This window comes from Nicotiana sylvestris, chromosome 2 (genome assembly GCF_000393655.2).
Source record: "Nicotiana sylvestris chromosome 2, ASM39365v2, whole genome shotgun sequence".
NCBI classification, from domain to species: domain Eukaryota; kingdom Viridiplantae; phylum Streptophyta; class Magnoliopsida; order Solanales; family Solanaceae; genus Nicotiana; species Nicotiana sylvestris.
The window spans coordinates 155,684,061-155,700,525 of record NC_091058.1 but is presented as its reverse complement, the minus strand read 5'-3'; the positions used below and the strand labels follow the sequence as shown (position 1 = coordinate 155,700,525).

Below are 16,465 nucleotides of genomic sequence, written 5' to 3'. Positions count from 1 at the left end.
ATCATCATTGACATCAAGATTCAACAATACGACCTCCAAAGGGTCCTCCACATTGATCATTACACTGGTGTCATCAACTATCACTACTATCACAAGGTCCACAAAAGAGCACACCTCGGTACTGTTAGGCTGCTTCATTGATTTGCAAACATGAAAGACCACTTTTTCATAACCCACCCGAAAGGTGAGTTCTCCTGCTTCCATATCAACTAAGGCCTTCCCCATAGCAAGGAAAGGTCTCCCTAAAATGATAGGAATATCATAATCCAAGATCACAAAGTCAGCTGGCAAGATAAATTTGTCCACCCGGACAAGCACATCATCAATAATACCCAATAGTCTCTTCATCGTTCTATCCGCCATTTGTAATCTCATGGAAGTCGGCCTAGGTTTCCCAATACCCAAAGTCTTGAAAATGGAATAGGGAATCAAATTGATACTAGCCCCCAAATCACATAGAGCTTTAGCAAAATCCGCACTCCCAATGGTGCAAGGAATGGTGAAAGAACCGGGATCTTCAAGCTTCGGGGCCATTAAATGCACTATTGCACTAACTTGGTGAGTCATCTTTATAGCTTCACAATCCATAGAGCGCTTCTTTGTTACCAAGTCCTTCATGAATTTAGCATAGCCCGGCATTTGTTCAAGAGCCTCCACTAAAGGCACATTGATGAATAAACTCTTCATCATGTCAATGAACTTTTTGAACTGATTCTCATTTTTCTACTTCGCAAGCCTTTGAGGATAAGGTGGCGGTGGCCTTGGCACAGGAGCCTTGGCTTTAGGCACAACCGGCCTAGGGAGCACATAATAGACATGCTGGAGCCGGGGGAAGAACAATATAATAGACAAGAAAAACAAAAAGTAAAGGAGAATAAAAAAATTAAAGCAATTAAAAAAGAAGACAAGTTACCAGATGTGAGATTTAGTGGTGATTAATGATTCCTAGCAGCTAGTTATGAGCAAAAGGGATGAAGAACAGTGTTTTTAGGGGTTCTGAGAGTAAAGAGATTGAAAAGTGTAACAGGAGGGCCTCATGCCCTATTTATAGAAAAGAACTTGGGGCCCAGCTCACCACCCCAGTGCGGACTGCACAAAATGGACTGCGGTCCGCACCACACAACATGTTTCAAGTTTGAGAAGGCAACCTACTGCGGTCCGTACAAAATGCCATGTGGCCGCAGTAGTCCACCGTGGACCGCAAAAAATGTAATGCGGCCGCAGTATCAAACTTCAGAGAGTTGGACATTTCATCCTTCATCAGTGCGGTCCGCACTAAATGTAGTGTGTCTGCATTGAAAACTTTAGAGACCAGAACATTGTTTTTTCACTATGTCCTACACTGCATCAACACAATCCTATAACATCTCACAACCAGTTAGTCCAAAAATAAATCCTATACTACCATGAAAATCAAAGAAAAACAAGAAGAAAAACACAAGGGTTGCCTCCCAAGAAGCGCCTGATTTAACGTCGCGACACAATGCAGGTTACCATCAAATCATTTGAGATGAAGAAGTGCCACCACATGGCTGTCATCAATTTTTCCCAAGTAGTGCTTGACCCTATGCCCATTCACTCTAAAAACTTCCCCATTTTTGTTCTTTAAATCAAGAGCACCAAACAGGGTCACACACACCACTTCTAAAGGTCCACTCCATTTTGATTTAAACTTTCCCGGAAACAGACGTAACTGAGAGTTGAACAAGAGAACCAAATCACCAACTTTGAACTCCTTGCTATGAGAATATTTATCATGAAGTTACTTCATCTTGTCCTTGTACAAGGACGAACTGGAGTAGGCATAGAATCAGAATTCATCAAGTTCATTAAGTTGCTCCACACGAAGATTTGCTGCAACATCCCATTTAATATTTAGCTTTCTCAAAGCCCACATGGCCTTATGCTCTAACTCTATCGGTAGATGGCAAGCTTTCCCAAACACCAACAGATACAGAGACATACCAATCAGAGTCTTGTAAGCAGTCCTATAAGCCCATAGAGCATCATCCAACTTCTTTGACCAATCGGTCCTATCTACATTGACCGTCTTTGACAATATGATTTTGATTTTCCTATTGGAGACTTCAACTTGACCACTTGCTTGAGGATGGTAGGGAGTGGAAACTTTGTGATTGACACCATACTTTGAAAGCAAAGTGTCAAAAGCTCTATTGCAAAAATGAGACCCCTCATCACTTATGATTGCACGAGGAGTACCAAACCTTGTAAAGATGCCCTTCTTGAGAAATGCAACAACACTCTGGGCCTCATTGTTGGGCAATGCCACGGCTTTAACCCACTTTGAAACATAGTCCACCACCACAAGAATGTATGTATTTCCACACGAGCTAACAAACAGGCCCATTAAATCAATGCCCCATACATCAAAAGTATCAACCTCAAGAATGGTATTGAGAGGCATCTCATCTTTCTTCGAAATTCCACCCGCTATTTGACATTCATCACACCTCTTCACAAGTTCACTTGCATCTTTGTACAAAGTTGGCCAATAAAACCCACAACTAAGAACTTTGGAAGTCGTCCTCGCCCCGCCATGATGGCCACCATAGGGAGAGGAATGACAAGCCTCCAAGATACTCAATTGCTCTTCCTCCGGGACACACCTTCGGATCACACCATTCGTGCAAATCTTGAACAAGTACGGCTCATCCCAATTGAAATCCAAACTATCCCGCTTGAGCTTCGTCCTTTGGTTATAAGAGAGCTCACACAGAATTATACCTGTCACAAGGAAATTAGCAACATCAGCAAAACATGGCATATCATTCATCGACACCGAAAGGAGTTGTTCGTCGGAAAATGAATCATTGATCTCTAGGCCATCACGAGGCCTTCCCTCCTCCTCCAAGCGGGACAAGAGGTCCGCCACTTGGTTCTCACTACCCTTCCGATCCACAATCTCCAAATCAAACTCTTGAAGTAACAAGACCCATCGCATTAGTCTAGCTTTGGAATCCTTCTTCGTCATCAAGTACCAGAGTGCAGCATGGTCGATATGAATAATAACCTTAGCACCCATAAGATACGGCCAGAATTTTTCCATTGCGAACACAATAGCCAAAAGTTCTTTCTCGGTCACCGTGTAGTTCACTTGAGCGTCATTCATTGTCTTGCTCGCATAGTACACCAGATGAAATATTTTGTTCACTCTTTGACCCAAAACCGCCCCAACCGCAACATCGCTTGCATCACACATGAGCTCAAAGAGCAAGCTCCAATTAGGTGCGGTAATGATAGGAGTGGTGATCAACTTATGCTTGAGAAGTTCAAAGGCTTGCATACATTTTTCATCAAACCCGAACTTAGCATCGTTTTCCAACAACTTGCACAAGGGATTTACCACCTTCTAAAAATCTTTGATAAATCTCCAATAGAACCCCGCATTCCCAAGAAAACTTCGGACTCCTTTGACAGATGAAGGGGAGGAGCCTTGAAATCACATCAATTTTTGCTTTGTTTACCTCAATACCATGCTTTGAAATTTTATGCCCAAGAACTATTCCCTCTTCCACCATAAAGTGGCATTTCTCCCAATTGAGAACAAGATTGGTTTCTTCACAACGGGCCAAGACCTATTAAGATTTTTCAAGCACTCATCAAATGAATCCCCCACAATACTAAAGTTGTCCATGAACACCTCCCAAATGTCTTCCACCATATCGGTGAAAATGGCCATCATACACCGCTGAAATGTAGCCGGTGCATTACACAATTCAAAAGGCATCCTAGAGAAAGTAAACGTGCCATATGGACAAGTGAATGTGGTCTTCTCCTGATCTTCCGAAGCAATCAAGATTTGGTTGTACCCAGAATACCCATCTAAGAAACAGTAGAAGGCACGCCCAGCAAGTTGGTCTAGCATCTGATTAAGAAAAGGCAAAGGAAAGTGATCCTTGTGGGTAACTTTATTCAACTTGCGGTAATTCATACATACCCTCCAACCGGTGACGGTTATGGTAGGAATCAACTCATTTTTTGAATTTGCAACCACGGTCATGCAACCCTTCTTTGGTACACATTGCACTGGTGAAGTCCAAGAGCTATCAGAGATGGGGTACACAACCCCAGCATCCAACCACTTGATCACCTCCTTTTTCACAACTTCTTGCATTGCCTCGTTCAACCTCCTTTGATGCTCCAAGGAGGGATTTGCATCATCTTCCAGAATAATCTTGTGCATGCAGAATGCGGGGCTTATCCCCCGAATATCAGCTAAAGTCCATCCAATTGCCTTTATCCACTTTTGAAGTACCGCCACTTTTGAGCGTAAGAACTCATACCTAAGGTGTGGAGGCAGTGGTTTCAAATCCAACACCGGAGGCTCCTCAATTGAAGGTTTAGTTGGTGGAGTCTTTCTATTCTCAAGGTCTAAAGATAATTTCCTAGGCTCATAAGAGTAAGAGCCCATTCCATGTAAAGTATTCACGCACTCCACTCGGCCCTCATCATCATTGACATCAAGATTCAACAATACGACATCCAAAGGGTCTTCCACATTGATCATTACACTGGTGTCATCAACTATCACTACTGTGACAAGGTCCACAAAAGAGCACACCTCGGTACTGTTAGGCTGCTTCATTGATTTGCAAACATGAAAGACCACTTTTTCATCACCCACCCGGAAGGTTAGTTCTCCTGCTTCCATATCAACTAAGGTCTTCCCCATAGCAAGGAAAGGTCTCCCTAAAATGATAGGAATATCATAATCCAAGATCACAAAGTCAGCTGACAAGATAAATTTGTTCACCCGGACAAGCACATCATCAATAATACCCAATGGTCTCTTCATCGTTCTATCAGTCATTTGTAATCTCATGGAAGTCGGCCTAGGTTTCCCAATACCCAAAGTCTTGAAAATGGAATAGGGCATCAAATTGATACTAGCCCCCAAATCACATAGAGCTTTAGCAAAATCCGCACTCCCAATGGTGCAAGGAATGGTGAAAGAACCGGGATCTTCAAGCTTCGGGGCCATTAAATGCACTATTGCACTAACTTGGTGAGTCATCTTTATAGTTTCACAATCCATAGAGCGCTTCTTTGTTACCAAGTCCTTCATGAATTTAGCATAGCCCGGCATTTGTTCAAGAGCCTCCACTAAAGGCACATTGATGAATAAGCTCTTCATCATGTCAATGAACTTTTTGAACTGATTCTCATTTTTCTACTTTGCAAGCCTTTGAGGATAAGGTGGAGGTGGCCTTGGCACAGGAGCCTTGGCTTTAGGCACAACCGGCTCCAGCATGTCTATTATGTGCTCCCTAGACCGGTTCACATCATTTTGGGTTTCTACCTCGACATCTTGAATATCAATTCTCACTTCTTCATTCATATTTTCATCAATCAAATTTTCAACCACCAAAGGAACTTCATCTTCTTGCGATTCAACATCATCATCCATAATTTGCTTTTGTTCATGCACATCACCGCCTCTCTCACTTCCTATTGTTACCGCCATAACATAATTGTTCCCACCCTTCGGGTTTACTACCATATCACTTAGTAGCACACCCTTAGGGAGAGTATTTATAGACTGTGAGATTTGGCCTAACTGCACCTCCAAGTTTCTGATAGAGGTATTTTGAAGCCAACTGAGCATCCGAGTTCGCATTCTTCTTCATCATCAGTTCAAACATCATTTCAATTCTACCCATATCATTGCTAGAAAAACTAGGACCTTGAGATGGAAATGGGGGTAGATTGTTCGGTTGTTGGTACATTGGGAGCCTTTGAAAGCCTTGCCCCCGGTTTCCTTGGTTTCCATTGTTCCATCCATCTTGATTGTTATTACTACCCCAATTATTGTTATTACCATTCCAATTTTCTTGGTTGTTTTGATTGTTGTTCTGATTGCCCCAGTTGTTGTTTTGGTTGTTGTTCCCCAATTATCATTGCCTTGTTGTTGATTGTCCCAATTGCCTTGGGGTATCCATTATTGTGGGTTGGAAGAATTGCCTTTTTGGCCTTGATAATTATTCATGTATTGCACCTCTTCACTTTGTTCATCATAACCATCATTTTGAAATCCACCACAATCATTGTCAAATTGCTCCTAATTCCCTTGGTTCTGTTGACCTTTTTGTCTTCTATTGTTGACAAGCATGTTAACACCCTCCATGGCATTCACTTGGCGAGGATTTTGAACTTGTTGCAACTGTGCCTTCGCTAGTTGGTTCATCGTGGTTGTCAACTCAGTTATAGCCTGCCCATGATCATGTAATTCCTTGTGCAAATGAATAACCATGGGGTCACCCTGGGGCACATTGGCTCTACATTTCCAAGCGGAAGAAGTGTCAGCCATCTCGTCAAGAATGTCACAAGCCTCATCATACAACAGCTTCATGAAGTTGCCCCCAATAAGTTGGTTTACTATGCATTGATTTGTTGTATTAATGCCCCGGTAGAAGGTTTGTTGGATCATCGCCTTAGTCATATCATTGTTGGGGCATTCCTTCAGCATTGTTCTATAACGCTCCCAAATCTCATGTAAAGGCTCTGTGGGCTCTTGCTTGAACGCCAAGATCTCATCTCTCAATGCAACCATATGCCCTGGTGAGAAATTTTTTGCAATGAACTTATCCGCCAACTCATCCCAAGTAGTGATGGAATGGTTGGGAAGTTGCTCGAGCCAATCCAATGCCTTCCCTCTAAGTGAGAGTGGGAAGAGTCTCAACCTAAGAGCATCCTCGGACACATTAGTTTGCTTGTTCCCCCAACATGTATCCACGAACCCCTTGAGATGTTTGTAAGCATTTTGATTTGCAGCACCCGTGAAGTACCCACGTTGCTCTAGTAAGGTCAATATCACATTGGTTATTTGAAAATTGCCCGCACGGATTCGGGGTGGGACAATAGCACTTGCATAGCCTTGGTTCAGAAGCACTCTAGGAGCCACTCTTGGAGGTGGCGAAGGAGGGTCTGGAATATTGTCATTAACATTAGCATTAGCCTGGCAGGTTCTACGTTGCCCTTGAGGTACAAGAGGCACCTCATCATCTCTGACATCATCTATCTCCTCCCCCGTAATCTCATTTCCAAAAGGGTCATTGGAATTGTTTGCTGCCATTTGGTACCTGAGTTGTGACACAAACAAAATTAGTAACAAAGAAGGAAATAATAACAATACACAAAACTATTTAGATAGATAGCTAAAACCGTTAGCTCCCCGACAACGGCGCCAAAAGGTGATCGAGGCCAACCCTGCACTACTATTGAGTAGTGAGAGAGGGTCAAAGCAGCTTTTACCCAATTAAGGTTGGGATCGATTTCCACAAGGAGCTAGAAGTTGGAGTCGGGTGTCTGTCTAAAGTGGAGTTGTGTATGTGTTCCAAATTGCACTTCTTAACATTTTTGGGTTTTTGATTTACTTCTAATTTATCAAACTACAATGCTAAATTAAACTAGAATAAGCTAAGAGTAAACTATTGCGAGTTGTTCACATGATTAAAAGGCACTAGGGTAGTGACTTTCGCCTAGGTGCTCAATTAACAGATACTTGAGTCTAAGGCATAATTGACATATTTGGGGGGTATGATATAACCGTTGCACGATTTTACCCACTCTACGCCTCTCGGTGGTTCTAGTGATTTTGCCCAAATTGACTTTTTCAAGACCAATTGGGTATGCAAATTTGTACAAGCAATCAAGGTTCAAGTCGGGTATTACTATCTCTAGCTTTAACCCTTTAATTAGGGCTATCAATCTCTTGAGTACGTCCCAATTCCTTGTTGGACCAATTTTAGAGACTTAGGCTCTCTTTCTCAAGAAGAGCCAAAGTCAACTAAACACAAACTAGTGTTTGCAACCACCAATTTAGCAATTAAACATGAAATTAGCCCAAATATCAAACACTCATAGACAATCAAGCATCAAAACACAAGACCCATCAATTACCCACACTAGGGTTGAGCCACAACCCTAGCTTATGGGTCTAGCTACTCATAATTAGAGAAGAAAACAAAGAAATAGATGAAGAAAAACTTATATTAATTAATTGCTAAGATAAACTAGAAGATTCAATGTTGAAATGAAGCTAAAATTACTCAAAATAGCTAAAATATTCGAAGTCACGAGCGCAGCCTAGTACCAAAACTATCTGATAACCTAAAAATGAGAAAAAAAGCTATTTATACTAGGCTGAAAAATTTGGACAAAAATACCCCTACGGGGCTAGTGCGAACCGCACAAAATCACGTGCGGCCGCACTAAGGCTCTTGACTTAAAATACAGCTCTCTAAACTCGGGCAATGCGGACCGCACAAAATCGAGTGTGGCCGCGGTGGCTTCTAGTGCGGTCTGTATGAAATGGAGTGCGGACTGCACTAAATCGAGTGCGGCCATAGTGGCTCCAATGTGGTCCGCATTAAATCTCATGCGGCCGCATTGCTTGTTGGCCTGGAAATCAACCTCTCTGAACCTCACTTGTGCAGACTGCACAGAATGGTGTGCGGCCGCATTGGGCCTGTTTTGCCTGAGCTTTGTCTTGTCTTGGTACTTGTGCAAGTTTCACTCCTTTATGAGCTGATCTTTGACATCTTGTCACTTTGTTGATCAAACCTGCAATCAAGCACAACTTGTGAGCCTTTTGAGACTATTTTGTACAAATTTCTAATCAAAACATAAGCAAGAAGGAGTGTAAAATGTATCAAAATCCCTAGTTATCACACTTATCCAAGAAGTCATGAGCATCCTCTGAATCAACCTTTACCGAATGTTGCAGGCTTGTGCCTCCCAAACCTCTCTAGTCTCTTCTACTCCTAATCACTCAGAGTGGGACCCACATGGGCCTGAGCAACTACAACCGACTTGACTGGTAGTACCCCCGGTGTCTGAAGTCCCTGTACCACCTACTCTAGAGTGCGGACGGCGGGAGTCTGAGCACCTCCTTTGGTCTGAGAAGTGGCTGGTGTAGCCTGAACTGAAACCGCCCGAGCAATGGGCACAGTTGGTTCCTGAGCTGGTCCCACCGGCTCAACCACATTTGGGATTTTCTCCTGAGCAAGAGCAACTAGTGGGTATAAAAGTATTGCTCTAGCTACTGTACGAACTGCACTTCGGCCTCTACCGAGGCCCCGACCTCTCATGCCTCTAGCTGGTGGTACTGGTGACCATTCGCCCGATCCGATAGCACGTGTCCTCACTGTTTGTAAGAGAATAAAATAAAAAAAGTTTAGTTTCTGGAATCAACCAATTCGCACGACAAGATAACAAGAAAGTGAAGTTTTCCTAAGGGTTAGGCAACCTCTCGAAAATAAGTATAGACGTCTCACCAATCCACAAGACTCTACTAAACCTGCTCATGACTCATGAGACCTATGTAACCTAGGCTTTGATACCAACTAGTCATGACCCAAACCTCATATGTCGTGATGGCGCCGATCGCTGTCACGACCCAAACCGATGGGCCGCGACGAGTGCCCGAATCCTACATGTCAAACATCATAAAGCATGCATCTAAGATATAAACCTAAATGACGCTTGCTGAATTACGAGAATAGCATACATGAAGGAAACCTTCCAAAAGGCATATGTACATATACATGCGAAATACAATACGTGAGCCAGTAAGGCTGCTATAGACAACTATATACCCAAAATTGAAAGCTGACAAGGCCACATGCTATCCAACTATACATAACTATCTACAGACCTCTAATAGAAATACAACTATACAAAGACAGTACTAAGCCACGTCATACCCATATATGTGGTATATATATATATATATATATATATATATATATATATATATACAAGCATGTCGTACCAAAATTAAAAGCAGCTCTGAATCAAGTGGAGCACGCCAACTCTCGCTGATCAAGGATCCTAAGCAAGGGGATCGTCAGCTTTCCTACCTGTACCTGCGGGCATGAAATGCAGTCCCCAGGGAATAGGGCCTCAGTATGAATAATGTATTGAGTATGTAAGACATGAAAATCAATACATGAAAGACATAGATGAAACATGAAATAAAGAGATCCATCTGAAATCTGAATAACTTTGTAAATTCTGAAACATTTATAACGTCATACACGTGCATATAAATGTCGTTTCATACATAGGTATAGGTGTACATAACATCATCAAGCCCCTGAGGGAATCCCATCATATCATCTCAGCCACCATGGGCAACATCATCAATATATACCAACTGATTAGGTGGTGGTGTGTATATAATGCCGTAACCTTTTCCCATATCCCATATACATATAAATATGTGTATATAATACCATCTGGTCATGGGTCAATATACATGTATAAATGAATGAAATGCATGAAAATATGTTCATAAGATTTTCTCGGAATGCCATAATACTCAATATGCCTTTCGGATAAACTTTATCAAATACATATTTTTCTGAGATCCATGAACAGACGATAGAATAGTAAGACTTATGGGAGAATAAGAATATACACATCTCTAGCATTTCTACGGATAGAGTAATTTATGGAAGTTGTGCATTTGCTCGTTTCGTTTGTGTCATATAGATCATGCCAAAAAGAAAGAAGGGATGACCTTAACATACCTGGAGTAGGGAAAAATTCATGTGATATTCTTGAGAAGGATTACACCGTACTCCTTTAGAAACGGAAAAACTTTCGTTGCTAAGGAGCTAATAATTTGCGTAAGAAATTTGTTGAAAACTTAAGTGTAGCGTCTGGTTGTAGTGCTTTTTAGCTATCCATTAATGGCTAACATTTTTTTGATTTTAAGAGTGTTAATGTTTTGATTGTTTACAAAGTATAAAGAAAGTGAGGTGTCTTTGTATTCAAGACACGGGAAATGATGTTTTGTTGAAAGCTTTTGTGAAATGGCTAACATTAGTTTTGCTACCTAAAGTCTTGGGAATGAATATGTAATGTTTTTACATTAGTTTGCCATCTAAGATCATATGACTACTTAGTCATATGTATTAGTGATGGCTTACTACCACGTGAGGGTGGGGTGGGGAAAGTTAATCTTTATCCACTTATTAGGTAATTAGGTAATGTCCTGTTACACGGTAATTAATCAATTACCTACATAATTAAGAATTATCTCACATTACTTAAAATTTTGCTCATTTTTAATATACTTTATACATCATACTATCGTGGTAATATGGTATCTTGTGAGACACTAGTCCATAAATATCGGGTATTAGTGCTCGGACCGTATTTTATCCCAAATCGACAACCTTCAATGAAACTCATTTTCCTTAATTCGTTTACCCTTTATCCTTTAGGGAACTTACTTATAGCTTGTTATAAATAGCATAAATACGTTAACCTTAAGATATTCTCATCCCCGAGTCTACGTCGACTAACTGAAGACGAAACTTTAACGTATGAAAATGCGGGACATAACATCCTCCCCCCATAGAAACATTCGTCCTCGAATGTTTAACTCCCCAGGATATATATAACTTTGGTAGAGTCGCCTTTGTAACAACACTACTACCAACTCTTCCTGTAGAAACTCAATCATTCAATGCCACATAGGACCACAATCATCAATAACGACAATGGCCTCACACGACCAATGACAATAACTAGCACAAGAATCCATACACGTACCTTAAGGTTGTGATGTCTCAGTCGGACCCTTCTCTGGAGGAGGAAATAAGTAGGGATATCTTGACTTCATGTCTTCCTCATCCTCCCAAGTCATTTCTTCCACATTGTTGTTTCTTCAAAGTACTTTCACCAAAGCTACATCTTTAGTTCTTAATCTCCGAACCTATCTGTCTCATATAGCAATGGGAGTTTCTTCGTATGATAGCTGCTCTGTGACCTGAACGTCATCAACTAAAATGATTCTGGATGGATCTCCAATACATTTACGGAGCATAGAAACATGAAAGACTAGGTGTACAGACTCCAAGTCCGAAGGCAAGTCTAACTCATATGCTACCTAGCCTACCTTGCGTATGATCCTACATGGTCCAATGTACCGAGGTTTAAGTTTTCCTTTCTTACTGAATCTCATAACACCTTTCATCGGTGATACCTTTAGTAATACCCAATCATCAACCTGAAACTTCAAGTCTCACCGTCGGTTATACGCATAAGACTTCTGACGGCTTTGAGCTGCTACTAGCCTTCCCTGTATAAACTTAATTTTCTCGGTTGCCTGTTATACCAATTCTGGTCCTACTAACGTAGATTTCCCAACATCGAACCACCCTATAGGCAACCTACACTTCTGTCCGTAAAGAGCTTCATATAGAGCCATCTGAATACTTGAATGATAGCTATTATTACATACGAACTCAATAAGCGGCAAATGATCATCGCAGCTACCCTTGAAGTCTATCACACAAGCCCTTAACATATCTTCAAGTGTCTGAATATTACGCTCAGCCTATCCATCTTTCTAAGGAAGAAATATTGTACTAAGACTTACTTGAGTCCCCAATCCTTTTTGGAAGGACCTCCAAAAGTTAGCTATAAATTTAGCTCCTCTATCCGAGGTAATAGATACAGGGACACCATGCAGTCGTACTATCTCCTTAATATAAAGCCTTGCATAATCCTCTGTGGATTATGTAGTCCTAACAGACAGAAAATGGGCTGACTTTGTAAGCCTATCAACAATCACCCATATCGAATCGAACTTATGCTAGGTCCGAGGTAAGCCTACGATGAAATCTATATTGATTACTTCCCATTTCCAAGTCGGAATCTCCATAGCCTACAATAATCCAGCGGGTTTTTGATGCCCATTCTTAACTTGCTGACAATTAGGACACTTAGCAACAAACTCCGCTATATCCTTTTTCATTCTGTCCCACCAATATACTTCCCTAATATTATGATATATCTTTGTCGCTCCTGGATAGATTGAATAATGAGAATAGAGAGTTTCTTCCATAACCTGCCGACGCAGCCCTGCAACATTAGGGACACATAATCGTCCTCGATATCTGAGGACCCCATCTCCTATAATTTCAAATGGTGTCTTCTCCTTCTAAGAGGTGGTATCCCTATAATGAACTAACACAAGATCCGTGTACTGGCATTCCTTTACTTCAGTTACTAATGAGGATATTGTCGTATCCTGAATAGTAATTCCAATATCACCTGAGTCTAGTAACCGAACTCCAAAACTAGCTAGTTGATGAATCTCATGAGCTATTTTCCTCTTTTCTGGCTGTAAATATGACAAGCTACCCATAGATCTACGGCTGAGTGTATCGGCTACTACGTTCGCCTTCCCCCAATGGTATAAAACATCAACGTCATAGTCTTTAAGTAGCTCCAACTAATTCTTTTGATGTAAATTCAATTCCTTTTGCTTGAAGATATACCGGAGGCTCTTATGATCCAAATAGATATCAGCATAAATGCCATACAAGTAGTGCCTTCACATCTTTAGTGCATGAATCACCGTGGCTAACTTTAAATCGTGGGTCAAGTAGTTCTTCTTGTGCTTTCTTAGTTATCTAGAAGCATAAGCTACAACCTTACCATGCTGCACCAGCAAACAACCCAATCCAATGCTTGAAGCGTCACAATAGATCAGATAACCATCGATCCCTTCTGGGAGCGTTAAAACTGATGTTGAAGTTAATCTGTTCTTTAATGCATAGAAACTCCGTTCGCAAGCATCAGTCCATTGAAACCTTGCTCCCTTTTGAGCCAACTTTGTCAAAGGTGTTGAAAGGGAAGAAAATCCCTATACAAATCTCCTATAATAACCTGCCAAATCGAGAAAGCTACGAACCTCCATCGGTGTTGCGGGTCTAAGCAAAGTCTTCACTGCCTCAATCTTTTGTGTATCCACCCGGATGCCTTCACCCGAAATGATATGTCCAAGGAAAGCTACAGAGTTCAACCAGAATTCACATTTAGAAAATTTTGCATACAACTTCCCTTTTTGTAGAAATCTGGGAACAGTACGCAAATGATATGCATGCTCAGCCTCTGAACCAGAATATACCAATATATAGTCGATAAATACAATTACAAACAGATATAAAAAGGGCCTGAACACACGGTTCATCAATCCATGAATACTGCTGGTGCATTGGTCAAATCGAACGACGTAACACGAAACTCAAAGTGCCCCTATCTGGTTCTGAATGTTGTCTTCGGAATATCTTCCTCCTTAACATTTACCTGATGGTACCCGAACCTCAAGTCTATTTTTGAAAAACATTTGGCACCTTGCAACTGATCAAATAAATCATCAATCCTCGGGAGCAGGTACTTGCTTGATCGTCACCTTATTCAACTGTCTATAATCAATACACATCTGTAAGGAACCATTTTTCTTCCTCACAAATAACACAGGTGCTCCCCACGGTGATGTACTAGGTCTGATAAAGCCTTTTTCAAGCAAGTCCTTTAGTTGTTCCTTTAACTCTTTTAGCTCTGCGAGGGCCATTCTATAAGGGGAGGAATAGATATTGGATGAGTATCTGGTAGTAAGTTAATAGCAAACTCAATTTCTTGCTCTGGCGGAAGACCCGAAAGCTCATTGGGAAACTCATTAACCACAAGGATGGACTGAATGGTTGGTGACTCTACTTGCACATCCTGAACCTGAACTAAGTGATAAATACAGACCTTTCTAATCATCTTCCTTGAGATAGGAATAAATCTTCCTCTCTGCAACGCCGTATTACCTTTCTACTCCAAAACAGGCTCCCCTAGAAATTGAAATCGGACTATCTTTGATCTACAATCAACGTTGGCATGACAAAAAACCAATCAATCCATACCCATTATAACATCAAATTCTACCATATCTAACTGGATTAGGTCCACTACGGTAGATCAAACATGAACTACTATTATACAATCTCTATATACTCGCTTATCTATACCTGAGTCCCCAACAAGTGTAGACACCTCAAAAGGTTGAACCAATTCAGGTTTTATTCCAAACTTACTAGCGACCAATAGAGTAATATATGATAAGGTGGAACCTGGGTCAATCAATGCATATACATCATATGAGGAGACTAATAATATACTTATAACAAAATCAGGTGATAACTCCTGATCTTGTCGTCCTGCCAACACATAAATGCGGTTCTGAGGACCGCTCGAGCTAGATGCTCATTGGTGCTTATGAACCTTGCCCATGGGGGCATACTGATGATGACGAACCAGCTGCAGATCTTGTTGGCTGATCTATGCTCTCCTCACCTCTCTTCGGACAATTCCTTATAATGTGGCCCGGATAACCACAAGTATAACAAATACCCAATCCCATACGGCACTGTCCGGCATGCTGCTTACCATATTGAGCACATTATGGCAAGGGCGACCTCATCTGACTTAACTCTACCCTATACTGAGATCCTGAGGCCCTGGAATTCTGACCAGGCCCTAAATATGTGGAACAATCAAATCTCTTACCGCCTAACTGAGGGGGTGCAATAGCCGATGGCTAGGCTGGATACCTCGTGTATTGTTGCCTCTGACCACCTTGAAATTCACCAAAAGGACCCAAAGACCTCGCTCTCTTATTATGGACCCTATCATGCTCATGATCGGCCCTCTATTTTTACTTACGCTCCTCTACACCCTGAGCATATGCCGGAATACGAGAAATATCCATGTCTTGTTGAAGTGAGACCGACATATAATTGTTAAGCAAATGCAGCTCTAATTCCATCACGAACCGGTGAACCCAATCCTTCATCTGAGATACAATAGTGGGAGCATACCCAGCCAATGAATCAAATTGAAGACTGTACACCCGAACACTTGTTACCCTTTCGAAGGGTCAAGAACCTATCAACTCTGGTTCGTCTAAGTTTTGGTGGCAGATAATGACAAAGAAAAGCTTCTGTAAACTCTTGTCATACTGCTGGAGGGGCATCCTCACCTCTGGAAAATTTCCAAGACTCGTACCAATTAACAGCAACATCTCGGAGTCTATAGGAAGCTAGCTCAACTGACTCAGTCGCAGTGGTCTTCATTACCCTTAACATCCTCTATATTCCATTAATAAATACCTAAGGGTCTTCATTTGGATCTGTCCCAGTGAATACTAGAGGGTCCAAATTAATGAAATCACGAACCCTCGTACTGACGGACCTATCTGCATGACCAATACCGACTTCTTGACACTGGGCGTGCGCGGCTACTAATCGAGTTAATAGCTAAATAGCATCTATCATCTCCTAACCCGGTGTATCTGGCTAAGGGGCTGAACATACAAGGGTGGGCACTGAATCTAGTGCCCATTGGAGCTCTTCTGGAAAGAGCGGGGTATGTGAAGTCTGAGATGGAATCTCACTATGAGACTCTCTCCGAGCCCTGGTAACTCGTGGTGGTCAACTAGTAGTCTCACCAGCCACAGACTTTCCCTTCTAGGTGGTTGTAGTCTTTGGAGGCATCACTGAAAATATAACAGATCGTTAGGAACATGAATTCTTATATTGCACGATCTAAGATAAGAAGAGAGGATAACATTCTATATGTCCTATAGCCTCTTGTTATA

The 16,465-nt window shown here is 41.6% G+C and overlaps 1 protein-coding gene across 1 annotated transcript; it reads right to left on the bottom strand.

Annotated features, from left to right (window-relative positions):
* Positions 1-2,739: 2,739 nt before the first annotated feature.
* Positions 2,740-4,831, bottom strand: LOC138885829 (uncharacterized). The gene is made up of 3 exons (XM_070166813.1): positions 4,451-4,831; positions 3,486-3,596; positions 2,740-2,745 (listed from the first exon to the last, which is right to left on the bottom strand). The coding sequence occupies exons 1-3, from the start codon at positions 4,829-4,831 to the stop codon at positions 2,740-2,742; spliced, it is 498 nt and encodes a 165-aa protein (XP_070022914.1).
* Between the last annotated feature and the right edge of the window lie 11,634 nt (positions 4,832-16,465).

Coding starts and splice junctions, on each gene's coding strand:
- LOC138885829 (XM_070166813.1), bottom strand. CDS start 4,831: ATGACTGATAGAACGATGAAGAGACCATTGGGTATTATTGATGATGTG. Junction 3,597..4,450: donor ATGAGGGCCGAGTGGAGTGC/GTGAATACTTTA, acceptor AAATCTTAATAG/GTCTTGGCCCGTTGTGAAGA.